This window comes from Bos taurus, chromosome 13, assembly GCF_002263795.3.
Source record: "Bos taurus isolate L1 Dominette 01449 registration number 42190680 breed Hereford chromosome 13, ARS-UCD2.0, whole genome shotgun sequence".
Taxonomy (NCBI): Eukaryota; Metazoa; Chordata; class Mammalia; order Artiodactyla; family Bovidae; genus Bos; species Bos taurus.
In genome coordinates this window covers 28,379,843-28,399,309 of record NC_037340.1, presented here as the reverse complement: position 1 = coordinate 28,399,309, position 19,467 = coordinate 28,379,843, and the positions used below count along the sequence as shown (strand labels likewise).

General features: G+C 42.1%; 1 protein-coding gene across 10 annotated transcripts in view; it reads left to right on the top strand.

Annotated features, from left to right (window-relative positions):
* Window positions 1–19,467, top strand: part of FRMD4A (FERM domain containing 4A) — an 849,800-nt gene that overhangs the window by 799,797 nt on the left and 30,536 nt on the right. For all 10 annotated transcript variants that reach the window (XM_059892529.1, XM_059892528.1, XM_059892530.1 and 7 more), the window contains one exon: window positions 14,742–14,875. In XM_059892529.1, coding sequence (XP_059748512.1) covers window positions 14,742–14,875 — 134 coding nt within the window. The remainder of the gene's footprint in view (window positions 1–14,741; window positions 14,876–19,467) is intronic.

Genomic DNA, 19,467 nt, shown 5'->3' with positions numbered 1-19,467 from the left:
GATGTGATCTATGCTGGAGAGTGTTCCACGCACACTTGAAAAGAAAGTGTATCCTACTGGTTTTTGATGGAATATCCTATAGATAGCAATTGAGTCTACCTGGTCTAATGTGTCATTTAAGGCTTGTGCTTCCTTATTTTCTGTCTGGTTGATCTGTTCTTTGGTGTAAATGGGGTGTTAGAGTCCCCCATTATTATCGTGTTACTGTAGATTTCCCCTTTTATGACTGTTAGCATTTGCCTTATATATTGAGGTGCTCCCATGTTGAGTGCACAGATATTTACAATCATATCTTCTTGGATTGATCCCTTGATCATTAGGTAGTGTCCTTCCTTGTCTCTTGTAACAGTGTTTTATTTTTTAAAGTTTATTTTGTCTGGTATGAGTATTGCTACTCCAGGTTTCTTTTGAGATGCTGTTAATTTTTTAAATAAGTTGCTCAATTCTCTCTCTCCTCCTTCCTCTATTTTTCTTTTTAATTATCTTTGTACTCTTCACCCTTTGCTAAGAGTGTCAGTGAGTCCTTTTTTTTTTTTTTTTCTGAGTCCCAGAGACTCTTAGCTGCCACCAAAAGGTGTTTATTTTCAAAGTGCTCCCATTTCAATACTCTTTAACATGAACTATTTTATTTTTAAAATTTCTGACTCTAATGAAAAGTTTTCCGAGCATGAACTTTTCACATTACAAAAAATCACATTTCATTCCCTGAGACGCTTTCCAGAGATCACACATTTATCCTGAAATCTGCCAGGTGGCTCTATTTCCCATGTTCTCTTAGGACATCTTTTCTGTAAGAAATTCATAATTGAGGATTTGTGAGGCAAATAAATATCTCTCATCATAAAGAAGGGTTCAGACCTTTCCCTCATATTTATTCCTGGGGTATCTGCCAAAACTTTTCCTTACAGCTTTTATAGATCTGCTGGGAATATGCCTTCTTCCTTCTTTTTTTTTTTTCTTCCTAAAAGTCTAAACAGAGAGATGGTCATTTCCTTCCCTTACTTTTAGGACAACGGATTTCTTTCTTCTTTGGGGGACTGTTTGTTTCAAATTTCCCCCTGCTTTCAGAGAGGAAAGCACCCCTTCTGTCTCCTGAGGTCATCAGAATTCCATATGTGTAAAAACAGATGAGCCTGGTTCCTGACAACATTCTCTTCAAGAGGATGCATTCTCATATCCGGTGCGGAGTAGCCCAGGGTCTTTTGAAAGATTGGAGCCCATTCTCCATCTCAGCCCGATGAGCACATCCTTCCCATTTGCTGGCGGGGCAGGGAGCTGCTGTTTGTGTGAGTTGGCCTTCTCCTCACATCCTGCCCCAGGGAACCAGCTGCCCATTGGGCGACAACTGGAGTTCCCCAGCTGGAACCTCTGGAAAGTCCTAGATGCGGTTTCTCCAGAGGTGGCAGAACAAGTTTTCTCCATATCCCTGCCAACAACAGCCCTAGCATCCATGAGTTCACTCCAGAGATCTCCCAAAGCCCGTTGAAAGTCACTCTCGGATCTTAAGCACATCATTAAATTCTCCTGGCTGTGTTTGGTTAGCAGTTGTCTTCTTAGAGGTCAGATCTTTTCCTCCCCTTCACTGGCCAGTTGATGAATGACTGATTTCTATAAAGGATGTGGATTGAAATATGATCATCTGATAGCCAAAGACAAAAGATATTTTCAATCTGGGCTCAAACAGATGTTGACTAGGCAGTGAGTAAGACGAAAGGTTTTCCAGAGAACTGATCTGATGCTGGTCTTCCTGGCCGTGGACCATAGGGAGACTCAGCCTCCTCAGACTAGACTTAGGGACATCATCAGCCCTGCAGGCTAATTATCTAATTGGCCCTGGGATGTAGGCTCACTCCTTACACCGCTGCCACCACCTCTCCTATTCAGGTGCATGGTATATTTCCTTCCTCCTGCTAGATAGTTTTTTGTGGCCAAACCCAAGGCTCTCTGAGGGCTGGGCTTACATCCGGTTACCTGTCTCCCTGTCTCCTGCCCCCACTGTGTACACAGGCGGTGCTTCAGAGACTTCTGTTGCTTCATTGGTGCATTGGAAGGACCCATCGGCTCCTCCTCCTCCTTTCTGCCTGTATGTTCCTCCATACATCCTGCAGAAAGAGTCTGTCTGGGCTTGCAAAGACAGATAGGACTGCATGCCAACAATGTTACAGCAAGACAAAGTTCCTCCCGTCGTGGTATTTCCATCCTTAGGATGAAAAAGACCAAACAGGAAGCTGGAATCCCAGCTCTGCCTCCTTGAGTCCTGGTGACCACTTCTATGGAAATGGGGTTAATGTTTTTGTGAGAATGAAATGAAGTAGAATATGTGGGAAGCTCCTGTTAGGGGTTCTGTAAAAATCTCCCCGTTCCCTTTTTTCTCCCATGCTTCCTGCGTGTGGACCTTCCACTAGCTTTCTGTGTTTCCTGCCTGTTCACTGTTCTTCCTCTTTACATTCTGAGGCTCCTCAGAATCGGGGTGCCAACCCCTAACAAAAGTCAGTGAGATGGTTTAATACAGGTAACCAGAAATATTGAGGTAGTGCCTGTGGTGGTCTGAGCTCTGGTCTAAACACCTTGCCAGCACTGTCTCCTTTGATCATCCCAGCTTTTGAAGAAGTCCTGCTTTCGTTCTCACAGTATAAGGGAGGTGACAGATTGAGAGAGGTCATGTAACATTGCCGAGTCCTCACAGCAAGTAAGTCACAGGAGCCGGGACACAAGCCTAGACTTGTTAACTCTAAACTGCTGGACAGTAGTATTCTGCCTCCAGAGGCTACAAGACCTGTAGAAGTTTCTCAAGGTGTATTCACAGCACTCTATCCTTATAACCTTCGTGCTGCTCGAAGATTTGACACCAATAACAAAGTATTTATGTGCTACTTAGATCTTTCACAAATATTCATAATCACTCCTATTTTTCCCAGGGTTACTACATCAATTGATTATTTCTGGACAGCCCTTTCCAAGTAGCACTTGGCTAGTGTTTGTCAGTCTATACATTTTGAAATATCACTCTTCTGGCTCCAGGAAATTGCTGTCCATCTTCATATATCATGAACCCCAAACACAGCTCAGATTAAACAGTGTTCAAGTCTACAGTTATTTGCTTTGGTCTTTTGATAAGAGGCAGAGGTCAGTCCTTTAGGTGCTGGTCGATAATTAGACATTTCCTTTTGATGTGAAGCACTTTGTAGCAATAGCTGGGAGAGGGACCAGAGCTGCCACGATGTTTGTCTGTTCTAGAGGCAGGGATGAGAAAGAAAAGAGGAGGAAGATGATACCGTATGTAAGGTTTCTTTTGTAAAATTTGTAAAAATGACTCCTAGAGGTGAGAGGGAACTGCCTCAGTAAGTCGTTTATTAACAGCTTATTTACCAGAGACGTATGCAGTGTTTCAATATTCACTTACATAACAAATCACCAGTCACAGGTGTTAGTTTCCACAAAAATCCCCTGGTCAGTAGTGTCTGAAGTACCAGATTCTTTGAGTTTGGAGAAATCTTGGGGGTTAGTTAGTTGGTCACTTTCTAGTTGGAGACATCATGGTTCTGAGAGGTTAACAACCCAAGTGTGTGTGTGTGCTCAGTTGTGACTCCATGGAGTATAGCCTGCCAGACTCCTCTGTCCATGGAATTTTCCAGACAAGGATACTGGAGTGGGTTGCCATTTCCTACTCCAGGGGAGTATTCCCAACCCAGGGATCAAACCCGCATCTCCTGCATTGGTTCAACACTGAGCCACGTGGGAAGTTCTTACAACTCGAGATCTGATACCACGAAGACCAACAAGACCTTCTAGAACTAACACCCAAAAAGATGTCCTTTTCATTATAGGGGACTGGAATGCGAAAGCAGGAAGTCAAGAAAAACATGGAGTAACAGGCAAATTTGGCCTTGGAGTACAGAATGGGGCAGGGCAAAGGCTAATAGAGTTTTGCCAAGACAACACATTGGTTATAGCAAACACCCTCTTCCAAAAACACAAGAAATGACTCTATACATGGACATCACTACATGGTCAATACTGAAATCAGATTGATTATATTCTTTGCAGCCAAAGATGAAGAAGCTCTAGACAGTCAGCAAAAACAAGACTGGGAACTTACTGTGGCTCAGATCATGAACTCCTTATTGTCAAATTCAGACTTCAAGTAAAGAAAGTAGGGAAAACCACTAGACAATTTAGGTATGACCCAAACCAAATCCCTTATGATTATACAACAGAAGTGAGAAATAGATTCAAGGGATTAAATCTGATAGAGTGCCTGAAGAACTATGGATGGAGATTCATGACACAGTACAGGAGGCAGGAAACAAGACGATCCCCAAGAAAAAAAAATGCAAAAAGGCAAAGTGGTTGTCTGAGGAGGCCTTACAAATAGCAGTGAAAAGAAGAGAAGTGAAAGGCAAAGGAAAAAAGGAAAGATATGCCCATTTGAATGCAGATTTCCAAAGAATAGCAAGGAGAGATAAGAAAACCTTCCTCAGTGACCAATGCAAAGAAATAAAGGAAGACAATAGAATGGGAAAAACTAGAGATGTCTTCGAGAAAATTAGAGATACCAAGAGAACATTTCATGCAAAGATGGGTACAATAAAGGGCAGAAATCGTATGGACCTAACAGAAGCAGAAGATATTAAGAAGAGGTGGCAAGAATACACAGAAGAACTGCACAAAAAAATCTTCATGACCCAGATAATCATGATGGTGTGATCACTCACTTAGAGCCAGACATCCTGGAATGTGAAGTCAAGTGGGCCTTAGGAAGCATTACTACAAAGAAAGCTAGTGGAGGTGATGTAATTCCAATTGAGCTCTTTCAAATCCTAAAAGATAATGCTGTGAAAGTGCTGTACTCAATATGCCAGCAAATTTGGAAAACTCAGCAGTGGCCACAGGACTGGAAAAGGTCAGTTTTCATTCCAATCCCAAAGAAAGGCAATGCCAAAGAATGCTCAGACTACCGCACAACTGCACTCGTCTCACACGCTAGTAAAGTAATGCTCAAAATTCTCCAAGCCAGGCTTCAACAGTACATGAACCATGAACTTCCAGATGTTCAAGCTGGATTAGAAAAGGCAAAGGAACCAGAAATCAAATTGCCAAATTCACTGGATCATTGAAAAAGCAAGAGAGTTCCAGAAAAGCATCTACTTCTGCTTCTTTGACTACGCCAAAGCCTTTGACTGTGTGGATCACAACAAACTGTGGAAAATTCTGAAAGAGATGGGAATATCATACCACCTGATCTGCCTCTTGAGAAGTCTGTATGCAGGTCAGGAAGCAACAGTTAGAACTGGACATGGAACAACTGACTGGTTCCAAATAGGAAAAGGAGTACATCAAGACTGTATATTGTCACCCTGCTTATTTAACTTATATGCAGAGTACATCATGAGAAACGCTGGACTGGAAGAAGCACAAGCTGGAATCAAGATTGCTGGGAGAAATATCAATAACCTCAGATATGTAGATGACACCACCATTATGGCAGAAAGTAAAGAAGAACTAAAGAGCTTCTTGATGAAAGTGAAAGAGGAGAATGAAAAAGTTGGCTTAAAACTCAACATTCAGAAAGCTAAAGTCATGGCATCCTGTCCCATCACTCCATGGCACATAGATGGAGAAACAGGGGAAACAGTGGCTGACTTTATTTTCTTGGGCTCCAAAATCACTGCAGATAGTGACTGCAGCCATGAAATTAAAAGACGCTTGCTCCTTGGAAGAAAAGTTATGACGAACTTAGCATATTAAAAAGCAGAGACATTACTTTGCCAACAAAGGTCCATCTAGTCAAAGCTATGGTTTTTCCAGTAGTCATGTATGGATGTGAGAGTTAGACTATAAAGAAAGCTGAGCATTGAGAATTGATACTTTTGAACTGTGATGTTGGAGAAGACTCTTGAGTCCCTTGGACTGCAAGAAGATCCAACCAGTCCATCCTAAAGGAAATCAGTCCTGAATATTCATTGGAAGGACTGATGTTGAAGCTGAAACTCTAATACTTTGGCCATCTGATGTGAAGAACTGACTCATTTGAAAAGACCCTGATGCTGGGAAAGATTGAAGGCAGGAGGAGAAGGGGACGACAGAGGATGAGATGGTTGGATGGCATCACCAACTCAATGGACATGAGTTTGAGTAAATGCCAGGTGTTGGTGATGGACAGGGAGGCCTGGTGGGCTGCAGTCCATGGGCTCGCAAAGAGTCAGACACGACTGAGTGACTGAACTGAACTGAACTATGTTGGAAATCCAGATGTCTTTTATCCTTCACAGCTGCTCTCAAAAATAGCAGATTCCCATCTTGTTCATTTCTAAGGGTCTGAACGTATAACCTTGGATTTGTGCTGCCTGTGAAAAGGCATGTGTGTGTTCACATACCTGGAAATGGATAAATTGTAGTAACCGAGAACTTTTATACCATTCACCATGTGTAGGTGCTGATTGAAAATTATTTCTGTGCTTAGAATCCTTCCAGATGTGCTTTTAGTTGGTAAGACGCTCATTGCCCTGAGCCCCTGAGGCTCTTCTGATTGTGTTTCTCCCCTGGATTCATTCTGTTCTGTCACTTGAGAGGATGAAGAGTGAATGTCTGCCTCCCAGTTTCTAGCTGTCTGGCTATTCTACCTTTTAGATGCCACACCTGCCTTGCAGGGATGTCTGAAGGGTAACAACATCAACATCATAGAGCACTTGGGGCTCCTTCTTCTGATGCCCTTGAGTTTCTTTCTTTGGTGCTGACACTGGACACTCGGCTGCCTCCCCCCATGGTTGCCATATTTGCCTGGTTGCAGTAAGAGCCCCATAGACTCAGATCCCATAAGCTCCAGGAATGAGCAGCTGTAAGAACTCAGCACGCTTGCCCAGATGGTGCATTTCCTTTTCAGAAAGAGAGGCACTGGGAACCTCTCTTTTTCAAATGTGTTGTGACAGGAACCCCAGTTGCAGAGCTGCCTTAGCTAGAGAATGGTGGAGTAGGGAGCCCAGGACCTGCTGAACTTCCTTGACCCCCATCCCACCCTCATACACCCTAAAAAGCGTAACTACAAACCCAGGGGCTCAAGAAACAGAATTTGAAGTGTCCAGACCTCTTTCGCTTCTTCTAAAGATGAGCTTTGGAGCCCCAGTGGTGGCACAGAGCGCTTCTTTTCCTTGGCAGATGGCCTCCTGGAGCAGGGGCGAGAAAGTCATTTCAATCATCTCTCTCTTTCTGATTCTACCCGTGTGTACCCATGTGAGTATGAGCACTCACTCAAGTCTACCCTGGATACAAGCTAAATGCTCAAAGTGTGTGATCTCATTAGTCTATTTTATAGACATCCTTTTATTTATTTATTGACCACACCACATGGCATGTGGAGGGAAGATCCCCTGGAGAAGGAAATGACAGTGCACTCCAGTATACTTGCCTGGGAAATCCCATGGACAGAGGAGCCTGGCAGGCTACAGTCCATAGGGTCGCAAAGAGTCAGACACAGCACACATGGCGTGAGGAATCTTAGTTCTCCAACCAGGGATCAAACTCAGGCCTCCTGCTTTGGGAGTGCAGAGTCTTAACCACTGGATCACCAGGGAAGTCCTCTCATTAGTCTTTTCAGCAGATTGAAGAGGGCAGGTCACTTGCCCAAGGTCACTCATCTAGTGCGTGGTTTAGAATACAGATCATTTTACCCTCTCCTCACCATCCAGTTACCATGATAATAACACTCTGCATGTCTAGGCCAACCAGCTCATTTACTTTGTTAAGATTTAACTTGGTGTCTGGCACCATATTCCTACTGAAGCAACTTCAAAATTAAAGGTTGAAACAGTGCCAGCCAAGTGTTAGTGGTGCCCAATATGGAGACAGCTCTTGAACCACCACTCTATCTTATATGAGCTTGGTATTTAGGCTAATTATTAGGTTGTTGTTCAGTTGCTAAGTCATGTCCGACTCTGCGACCCCATGGACTGCAGCACGCCAGGCTTCCCTGTCACTATCTCCCAGTTTACTCAAACTCATATCCATTGAGTCAGTGATGCCATCCAACTATCTCATCCTCTGTCGCCCCCTTCTCCTCCTGCCCTCAATCTTTCCCAGCATCAGGGTCTTTTCCAGTGAGTCAGCTCTTTGCATCACATGGCCAAAGTATTAGAGCTTCAGCTTTAGCATCAGTCCTTCCAATGAATATTCAGGGTTGATTTCCTTTAAGATTGACTCATTTGATTTCCTTGCGATCCAAGGAACTCTCAAGAGTCTTCTCAAGCACCACAGTTCAAAAGCATTAATTCTTTGACACTCAGCTTTCTTTACGGTCCAACTCTCACATCCATACATGACTACTGGAAAAACCATAGCTTTGACTACATGGACATTTGTCAGCAAAATGGTGTCTCTGCTTTTGAATACATGGTCTAGGTTTGTCATAGCTTTTCTTCCAAGGAGCAAGTGCCTTTTAATTTTGTGACTGCAGTTACTGTCCATGGTGATTTTGGAGACTAGGAAAATAAAATCTGCCATAGTTTCCACTTTTTCCCTATCTATTTTCCATGAAGTGATGGTACCAGATGCCATCATCTTAGTTTTCTGAATATTGAGTTTTAAGGTAGCTTTTTCTCTCCTCTTTCACCCTCATCAAGAGGCTCTTTAGTTTCTCTTTGCTTTCCGCCATTAGAGTGGTATCATCTGCATATTTGAGGTTGTTGATATTTCTCCCATCAATCTTGATTCCAGCCTGTGATTCATCCAGCCTTACATTTCACATGATGCACTCTGCATAAAAGTTAAATAAGCAAGGTGACAATATAGAGCCTGGATGTACTTTCTTCCCAATTTGGAACCAGTCCGTTGTTCCATGTCCGGTTCTAACTGTTGCTTCTTGACCTGCACACAGCTTTCTCAGGGAGCAGATAAGGTGGGCTGCTGCTGCTGCTGCTGCTAAGTCGCTTCAGTCCTGTCCGACTCTGTGCGACCCCATAGATGGCAGCCCATCAGGCTCCCCCGTTCCTGGAATTCTCCAGGCAAGAACACTGGAGTGGGTTGCCGTTTTCTTCTCCAATGCATGAAAGTGAAAAGTGAAAGTGAAGTTGCTCAGTCGTATCCGACTCTTCGCGACACCATGGACTGCAGCCCACCAGGCTCCTCCGTCCATGGGATTTTCCAGGCAAGAGTACTGGAGTGGGGTGCCATTGCCTTAGTATTCCCATTTCCTGAAGAATTTTCCACGGTTTGTTGTGATCCACACAGTCAAAGGCTTTAGCGTAGTCAATGAAGCAGAAGTGGATGTTTTTCTGGAATTCCCTTGCTTTTTCTGTGATCCAACGAATGTTGGTTATTTGGTCTCTGGTTCCTCTGCCTTTTCTAAATCCAGCTTGTCCATCTGGAAGTTCTCAGTTCATGTACTGCTGAAGCCTAGCTTGAAGGATTTTGAGCATTACCTTGCTAGCATGTGAAATGAGTGCAATTGTGTGGTAGTCTGAACATCCTTTGGCATTGCCTTTCTTTGGGATTGGAATGAAAACTGACCTTTCCAGTCCTGTGGCCACTGCTGAGTTTTTCAAATTTGCTGGTATATTGAGTACAGCACTTTACTAACAGCATAAACTTTTAGGATTTTAAATAACTCAACTGGAATTCCATCGCCTCCACTAGCTTTGTTCATAGTGATGCTCCTAAGGCCCACTTGACTTTACACTCCAGGATGTCTGGCTGTAGACAATGATGACACCATCATGGTTATCTGGGTCATTAAGAGCTGTTTTGTATAGTTCTGTGTATTCTTGCCACCTCTTCTTAATCTTCTGCTTCTGTTAGGTCCTCACCATTTTTGTCCTTTATTGTGCACATTTTTCCATGAAATGTTCCCTTGGTATCTCTGATTTTCTTGAAGAGATCTCTAGTCTTTCCCATTCTATTTTTTCCCTCTATTTCTTTGCATTGTTCTCTGAGGAAGGCTTTCTTATCTCTCCTTGCTATTCTCTAGAACTAGGTAAATCTTTCCCTTTCTCCTTTGCCTTTTGCTTCTCTTCTTTTCTCAGCTATTTGTAAGCCCTCCTCAGACAACCATGTTGCCTTCTTACATTTCTTTTTCTTTGAAATGGTTTTGGTCACAGATTCCTGTTCTTCAGACACTCCATCTACTAGATTTAATTCCTTGAATCTACTTGTCACTTCCACTGAATAGACATCAGGGATTTGATTTAGGTCATACCTGAATTGGCCTAGTGGCTTTCCCTACTTTCTTCAATTTAAGCCTGAATTTTGCAATAAGGAGCTGATGGTCTCAACCACAGTCAGCTCCCGGTCTTGTTTTTGCTGACTGTATAGAGCTTCTCTATCTTCAGCTGCAAAGAATATGACCAGTCGAACTTCGGCATTGCCCATCTGGTGATGTCCGTGTGTAGAGTCATCTCTTGTGTTGTTGGAAGAGGGTGTTTGCTATGACCAGTGTGTGCTCTGGCAAAACTCCTTTAGCCTTTGCCCTACTTCATTTTGTATTCCAAGGATAAACTTGCTTATTACTCCAGGTATCTCTTGACCTCCTACTTTTGCATTCCAATTGCCTGTGATGAAAAGGACATCTTTTTTTGGTGTTAGTTCTAGAAGGTACTGTAAATCTTCATAGAACCATTCAAATACAGCTTTTTGGCATTAGTGGTTGGGGCATAGAGTTGGATTACTGTGATGTTGAATGGTTTGCCTTGGAAGCAAACCAAGATCATTTTTGAGATAGCACCTGAGTACTGCATTCTCAACTCTTCTGTGGACTATGAGGGTTATCGCATTTCTTCTAAGAGATTTTTGGCCACAGTAGTAGATATATTGGTCATTTGAATTAAATTTGCTGATTCCTGTCCAGTTTAGTTCACTGATTTCTAAAATGTTGATGTTCACATTTTAGGAATTATTTAGGCTAATTATTGTAAATAATAATAATTTAGGTAGTGCTAATGAGCTCAAATTGCCAACATCCACTGGATCATCGAAAAAGCAAGAGAGTTCCAGAAAAACATCTATTTCTGCTTTATTGATTATACCAAAGCCTTTGACTGTGTGGATCACAATAAACTGTGGAAAATTCTGAAAGAGATGGGAATACCAGACCACCTGACCTGCCTCTTGAGAAATTTGTATACAGATCAGGAAGCAACAGTTAGATCTGGACATGGAACAACAGACTGGTTCCAAATAGGAAAAGGAGCACGTCAAGGCTGTATATTGTCACCCTGCTTATTTAACTTATATGCAGAGTACATCATGAGAAATGCTGGGCTGGAAGAAGCACAAGCTGGAATCAAGATTGCCAGGTGAAATATCAATAATCTCAGATATGCAGATGACAGCACCCTTATGGCAGAAAGTGAAGAGGAACTAAAAAGCCTCTTGATGAAAGTGAAAGAGTGAAAATGTTGGCTTAAAGCTCAACATTCAGAAAACTAAGATCATGGCATCTGGTCCCATCACTTCATGGCAAATAGATGGGGAAACAGTGGAAACAGTGTCAGACTTTATTTTTTTGGCCTCCAAAATCCCTGCAGATGGTGACTGCAGCCATGAAATTAAAAGACGCTTACTCCTTGGAAGGAAAGTTATGACCAACCTAGACAGCATATTCAAAAGCAGAGACATTACTTTGCCAACAAAGGTCCGTCTAGTCAAGGCTATAGTTTTTCCAGTGGTCATGTATGGATGTGAGAGTTGGACTGTGGAGAAAGCTGAGCACCGAATAATTGATGCCTTTGAACTGTGGTGTTGGAGAAGACTCTTGAGAGTCCCTTGGACTGCAAGGAGATCCAACCAGTCCATTCTAAAGGAGATCAGCCCTGGGTGTTCTTTGGAAGGAATGATGCTAAAGCTGAAACTCCAGTACTTTGGCCACCTCATGTGAAGAGGTGACTCATTGGAAAAGACTCTGATGCTGGGAGGGATTGGGGACAGGAGGAAAAGGGAATGACAGAGGATGAGATGGCTGGATGGCATCACCGACTTGATGGACGTGAGTTTGAGTGAACTCCAGGGGTTGGTGATGGACAGCGAGGCCTGGTGTGCTGCAATTCATGGAGTCACAAAGAGTCGGACACAACTGAGCGACTGAACTGAACTGAATGAGCTCAAAACCAAAGCTTAACTAATCTCATAACTAGAGGTCAGATCATCCAGAAACACTGTGCTTTACCACCCAGAGTTTAATGTTGTGATTTTTCCCATCCTTTAAATATAATTCATTCTTAGATTAGACTTCATAAATCATCATTTCCTATTGAGAGGTTAGGTAGAGGTGAGAGGGAAAACAATGAATGTTTCATTTGTGCTAGAAATCCTTTAATCTTCTTGGACCCAAGTTTCCCCAGGTCTGTTTTTTAAATCTAAAGTCTGACTTCCTTCCAGTATTATTTTATATTCTTATTAATCCTTTCAATGATGAAATAGAGCTTAGCTCATTAAATTTTCCTGTGTCTTCACCTGTGGTTGGTGACTATGGCTAAAAGAATGAAATTAAGATTCAAAATGGTTTTTTAATAGCTGTGTTATGTTAGATGGATATAGACTGGATATAGTTCAGGACTAATAAACTGGGGGTAATTGACTTATGGGGGTAGAAAACCTGAAGCATTTCAGAAAGCGGAGCCTGCAGTAGTGTCCAGCCATGTGTTACATTAGCACACCATATGGATTTAGAATCTGAGAGAGACGCGGTCATAGACACTTTGTGAGGGTCAAGTTTTCATTTGCATTTACTGTTGAATTTGGAAACATGCAACTAACTGAAGCATGATGAAATCCAGGAAAGAGCTTCAAAAATGATTAAAAGCTTGGAAGGCTGATTCTATAGAGAAACCACTTACAGGGACTAGATTTCTTTACCAAGATGAGATACAACTTAATTATAGCATGCTGCGATTCATGGGGTCACAAAGAGTTGGACACGACTGAGTGACTGAACTGAACTGAAGCATATGATTGACAACAGTATTTGTTTATTCAAGCTAATATGTATTAGCCAGTATGGAGACAAAAATGGTCCATTCCTGCAGTGATGGAAATTCTCTGTTTCAAGTTAGAATGGAGTAGGGGGTAGGGGAAGCCTAAAATGGAGTCAAAGTGTACCTAAACATTGAAAATTCTTGAGGATTAAGGTTATAAGAACCTAGGTGCCTGGTAATTGAGGGAACATGGAGACACCTGCTCAGAGCCTAAAGAAGAAAGAAGAATCAGATATATATGGGACTGATTGGAGCATCGCAGGGTTTTTAGTGTAAAAGCATGGAAGTCTTTTTTTTCTAGTATTGATTCTGAGACACCTTCTTTAACCACTGGAAGTAACAGAACAGTTGACTCTTGAGAATTCCTTTTGGATTATTCTCAAATCTGTCATCCATTCACTGAATCGTCCCAAAATGCTTCCTAAGGAAATATAGTTCCCACCCCTCCCTACAGCAAATCCTGCTGGGATTTTTATTGGGATTACAGTGATTCACTGGTTTAGTTCCTGAAGAATTGACATCATTACAACACCAAGCCTCCAGTCCATGACCAGAGTACTTCCCTATCTTGTTTGAGGTCTTGTTTTTCTCATCAGAGTATTCTACTTTTCATTGTGGAGATCCGTCCACCTTTCACTAGATGAATCTCTAGGTATTCGATGTCGTTTGATGCTGTTGCAGATCTCATGACAGGGGCCCCTTGAAGGCACACCAATCCATTTCTAAGATTTTGCTCTCCATGGCACAAGAAGCAAAGTAATAAGCAACGTTTCCTTTCCCAGGGAGTCAAAGTGCCTTGTGTAACCATCCAGGTAGAAAAGGTATAATAGCTTCACTGCGGGAAACCTATTTCAGAGTCCAAACATTGCAGCCCAGAAACGATTCTTCTGATCTAACGTAAATCTCTCCAGTTGGCATTTCAGCTTATTTTCCTTTTGTTTGGTTTACAGTTTGCCTTACACAATGGTTTCCTATCTAGCAGGCTGCTATTTGAATCAGCAAGCAGATATTTCTATGCTGCATGTAAAAATAGGGATAACTTTTATTAGGAGGGAATTTGCTCATGATTCAGTCTTGCATTCAAAAACTACAATAAAAATCTCATTTTATTTTTTAACTATATGTGCTTAGCTAAAAAGACCAAAAGAAAATGCTTATTGGTGGTTACCTCTGGGTGACTAGCTTATGGATTATTTTTATACCTGTCTACATTGTCAGATTTTTATGATAAACATGCATTATCTTTGTACTAAGAAAAAAATAAACACTTTAAATTGAAAGAAATTAAAACTATGTATTAAAATGACTGGCTCAGGAATTCCCTGGCAGCCCAGTGGTTAGGACTCTGTGCTTTCGTTATCAAGGGTGCAATTTCAATCCCTAGTGGGAGAACTAAGATCCCTCAAGCTGTGTGGCATGGCCAAAAAAAATTAAACAAATGACTGGCTCAATTTACTTCCCCTTCTTGGTGCAAAATATTTATCAAAATTTGCTAGTGAAATTAAAATGGATGTATGACACATCTTAAGATAATCAAGGAAGAGAAACTTCTCTTTCGGGCATGTACATTTCCCTGTCAGTCTTTCTGACCAGTTGCAAATTACCCAGAGTGCTGAGAAGTTGTTCCTCAAGCTTGGAGCCCCAAGCACCTGTTTATTTCACACTCCGTTGATTCCAGGGGTAAATCCCACATCCACAGCGTGGGCTTCGGTTCAGTTCCTTTGTGGTCCAGATGTGCATCCCTTCGTCAACTGGCCTGGTAACCCTGCTGTTAATTGACAGGTTCTCAGGAATCGGATAGCTCTCAGTCGGCCAAGAAAGACATGCTGGCAGCCTTGAAATCCAGGCAGGAAGCTCTGGAGGAAACACTGCGCCAGCGGCTGGAGGAGCTGAAGAAACTCTGCCTCCGAGAAGCGGTGAGTACCCTCAGTTCATCCTGTGTGCTCATCCGTGCTCGTGTATTTATAAAAGGCAAGCGTGGGCATCACAGTGGGCCTAAGAGGGAAGCAGGACCTCTTCTGTTGATGACACCCAGCCCCTGGGATGAGCATCCCTCATCTTGGACCATAGTGAAACACTCTGACAGCAGTGAAAGCACGTCTTGGCAGAATTCCCAGTGAGAACCTCCCCCCAGGGGCCAAATGACAAGTAGTAATAACAGTCATGATAGCAACGGTAAACAGCAACATTTGCACAGTACCTCATAGTTTATAAAGCATTTCCTCATAGGACAGGACCATGTTGGATGGAATGGTTTGCCATCTTCCTAAGACTTTGTGCCTGAGTTTATCAGTGTTATGGCTTTTGTTTTTCTTGAGTATATTTCAGATTTATTTTTGTTGAGATCATAGTGAGAAGCACCTTTAGGGATCAACAAGGAAATCAGGATTTCCTCTGATATATCTTTAAAACTCATGATCTGGTGTGTGTCTTTTAGTGTTTGGTTATTTTTTTTTTTTTTTTTTTGGTAGATGATGCTTTTTTTCCTTTAGTTTTTTCTATTTTGTTTGTTTTTACAGCAGGTCTTTGGTTACCTATTTTAAATATATCAGTGTCTACATGTCAGTCCCAAACTCCTAATCTATACCTCCCCCTGGTAATCATAAATTCATTCTCTAAGTCTGTGAATCTGTTTCTGCTTAGTAAATAAGTTCATTTGTACCATTTTTTTTTTTTGCATTTCACATGTATTTTTTGATGTCATATGATATTTGTCTCTCTCTGTCTGACTTACTTCACTTTGAATGACAGTCTCCAGTCCGTCCATGTTGCTGCAAGTGGCATTATTTCCTTCTTTTTGATGGCTGAGGACTATTCCACTGTATCTATGTGCCACATCTTCTTTATCCGTTCATCTGTCAGTGGACGTTTTACGTTGCCTCCACGTCTTGGCTACTACAAACAGTACTGCAGTGAACCCTGGGGTGCGTGTATACTTTCGAAAAAAGTTTTTCTGGTTTCAGAAAAGTTTTTTTCCAGACATATGCCCAGGAGTTGGATTGCTCCTAGACATATATCTGGATCATATGGTAGCTCTGTTTTTACTTTTTTGAGGAACCTCCATGCTGTTTCCCACAGTGGCTGCACCAATTTACATTCCCACCGACAATGTAGGAGGGTTCCCTTTTCTGCACAGCCTCTCCAGCATTCATTATTTGTAGACTTTTTGGTTACGGCCATTGAGACTGGTGTGAGGTGATACCTCACTGTAGTTACAGTTTGTGTTTCCCTAATAATTAGTGATGTTGAGCATCTTTTCATGTGCTTTTTTGGCCATCTGTATGTTTTCTTTGTAGAAATGTCTATTTAGGTCTTTGGCCTATTTTTTGATTGGGTTGTTTACTTTTTGGATATTGAGCTGCATGAGCTGTTTGTAAATGAAATCTTAGCCTAATCATCTAAAAAATATTCTAATTTATGCAAAGCAGTGCTTCCTCAGGTATACATACACACACACAAACACACACACACACACACGTCTCGCATCTCATTGAGATTTAGGGGCTGTAGCAGATCGCTATTTATATTTATTTCTGTGTCTTTTTCCACCACCTTCTGCTTATTCCACAGTTCTTTGTTATGTTTGAAGGCTTGATTTCTTTTAATGCAATTCACATTACTGTGAGCGTGCTTGCACACAGATATGATGGGGTGGGAACCCTTGGGGGAGAGATAGTCCTGCATGTAACAGTACAAGGAGCTCTGTTGGTCAAAAACTCCCAAAGGGAAGTGGAAAGGTGTTCCCAAACTAACTTGAAGAGTGTTACTCCCCTCCCCCAAATCATAATGCCTTACTCCGGGAAGAATGAAAGCAGGGGCCACAGAAGGAGATCACATTACAGTTCAACTTGGCTTAATTATGCTCTGGATTGATTTAAACCGGAGCCAGCTCAAAGCAGACCCACATTAGCGCAAATCCTTTGCAAATCTTGGGAAAAGCAGTTGGCCCGGCTGGGGGATGTGCTCTGTGATACTGTTAATATCAGCAAGCTCTTTATAAAGAATGCATTGGAAAGACTGAGACAACATGGGTGTGGGTATCTGCAGTTGTTAATTTGTAAAGCCTTATTTTTCTTTTAATAAAGGCAGCATCCTTAAACCCAGCAGAGAACCAGCACTAGAAAACTGGTGAAACATGTCCGGGCAAGGTCAGCATGTCTGTTAAAGGTCTACGGGCCTCTCTTAAATATAAAAGCAAAATAAGGAAAACAAAGCTCTTACTTTTTGTAATGTGGACCCCAGAAAATAGAGCTCGAGTGGCAGAAATGACTTCACAAGAAGCCGGTCACAGTCTCCCACCTCCTCTGAACTCAGGGGATAGGAGAACTTGTCTCCTGATAGTCCTGCTCTTTCTGTGTCCCCCCCCACACCATGCCCCTCAGCTCAGGGTATCGAGAAGCTTTTTGTCATCTGGGGCATGGGGCAGCCCGAATGAGATGCAGTGGGAGTGTTTGGCAGAATATAACTGACATAAGAATAGAAAGGGAACCGGGTCTACTGAGCCTCTCACCAGAGTGTGTTAAATTCCCCTTTCGCCAGCAGCTCTGGTTACACGTGAAATCAGATTAAATATGGAGAATCAAGGCCTGGACTCAAATACCTTCAAGCAGATGGTGGGAAATCAGTAGCCTCATTTTTTAAAAAAGATATATTTTTTTAAAACCACAGACTTTTTTTTTTTTGTCTTTTTTGAAGTTTTATTTCATTATTCTCAGAAGGCTTGGTACTCTTGCTGGGACAATACAGATTCTCAATTTGCAGTAATTATCAATACAACTTTTCAATATTTCCTCTTCCATTGTAGTACCTTACAATGGAAGAGGAAATTTAGAGACAGCCTTTAAATTTTTCATAGATTTAAAAAAATTTTATTATATGTTGGACTGTAATTGTTCTGCAGTTTTATGTTAGAAAACCATAGACTCTTTAGAGTTTTAAATCAATGCCCATTTTAACAACTTTTCCCTTCTTTTTTAAGTCACAAAGTCAAAAAGAAAGTCCCAACAGCATAAAACCCTCTATCTGTCATGTTGTTTATAGGCAGACTTTCAGGGCAGTAGATAAAAATGTTGCCGAGTAAACATATAACTACTTGAGAGACATTTGAACCACATTTAAAAAAAGAATAACAGAAAAAAAAAAAAAAAAAAAAAACAGGGAAGAAAACTGCAGAGCATTTTGTACTCAAAGAGTTGGCCATTGTGCTCTGAAATGCTTACACTGGGGAATAAAAAGCCCACGAGGTCATTTCCTGATGGCCTGAACCCAGGAGGAGAGGCCTGGGGTCGCAGGGAGTGGGTGTGCTTGTACATGCCAGGTGTACCCACACATGCACACACACACAACCCATCAAGTACAGACCAACACCCCAGTGACGCACACAGCAGTGGTGCAGAGAAGCCAGGTCACTCCTTCTGTTGGAAGGTCAGTCTGCCCCTGGAATCTAATGATCAGGGCTCACCTGCCCATAGGAGGCTGCCTGGCACAGAAGTTTCTGCGTGAGTGACAGATGTTCCCAAGAAGAGCCTGCACTGGGTCTTCATGTAGCATCCATGTTGGTTTGAGACTAGAGACCAGGGCTCGGTTCTGCCTGGAAGGGCCACCTGTGCCTCGGAGGCAGGCAGTGGGTTTCCCAGGCTTTTCTGGTCCCTGGAAGTGACTCCTTGCAGTAGACTCCTGGGCTCCACTAGGTGGATTAGCTGCTGACTCAAATGTAATCTTTATTCAGCCCAAAGGTAACCACTCAGAGAGAGCCTAATCCTAACCGTGAGTCATCCCACAGACCTCTCTTCACCTTTTCCTGGGACCATTGTCCCAACGGTGGTCTGTCCACTAAATTCACTGTCCTACTCACAACAGTTAGATTTCCAGAGCCTCAGAGGCACATATACCAGATTTTTTTAAATAGCTTTGTCAGTAGTATTGATTATATTTCAGTTTCAACTGAAACTCATATCTGTACACATTTAATTTCTTTTGAGCTCAGCCTGTTCCTTGAGCATCCAGCCAGAGTGGAATAATTATTACTCATATTCAGGTTTTAAATAATGTAATAATGCCCTTTTCTGGGATTTGCCCAATAGATACCAATCTTCCTAAGAAAGCTCATTTGAAAGACTCATTTTAAACTTTGATATTTGAGAGGGAATAGTTGATGCAGTGAAAAGAACCAGAGTTTAGAGCCAGAAAGACCAGCAATCTCGTGTTGCCACTGCTCTTACTGGCTGTGCAGTCTTGCTGGGCACTCAGTAGACACGCCAGACACATGTATGAACTTAACAAGTTAAAGAAATTTGAGTTTTTATGATGAAAACCAACAGTGACTTGACTTACCTGATAGGAATTTACTTTGGGAAAAACTTTTCCAAGTGCCTCTGTTCTGTAAAAGAAGGACTGCTCTCATACATTTGTAGAAATGAAATTGCACTGTAGGAACTCCTGTTAACCTTAATATTGTGTGAGGTTATGGTTTCAAAGCTATGTATTGGATCTGTACTTTGAACAGTGT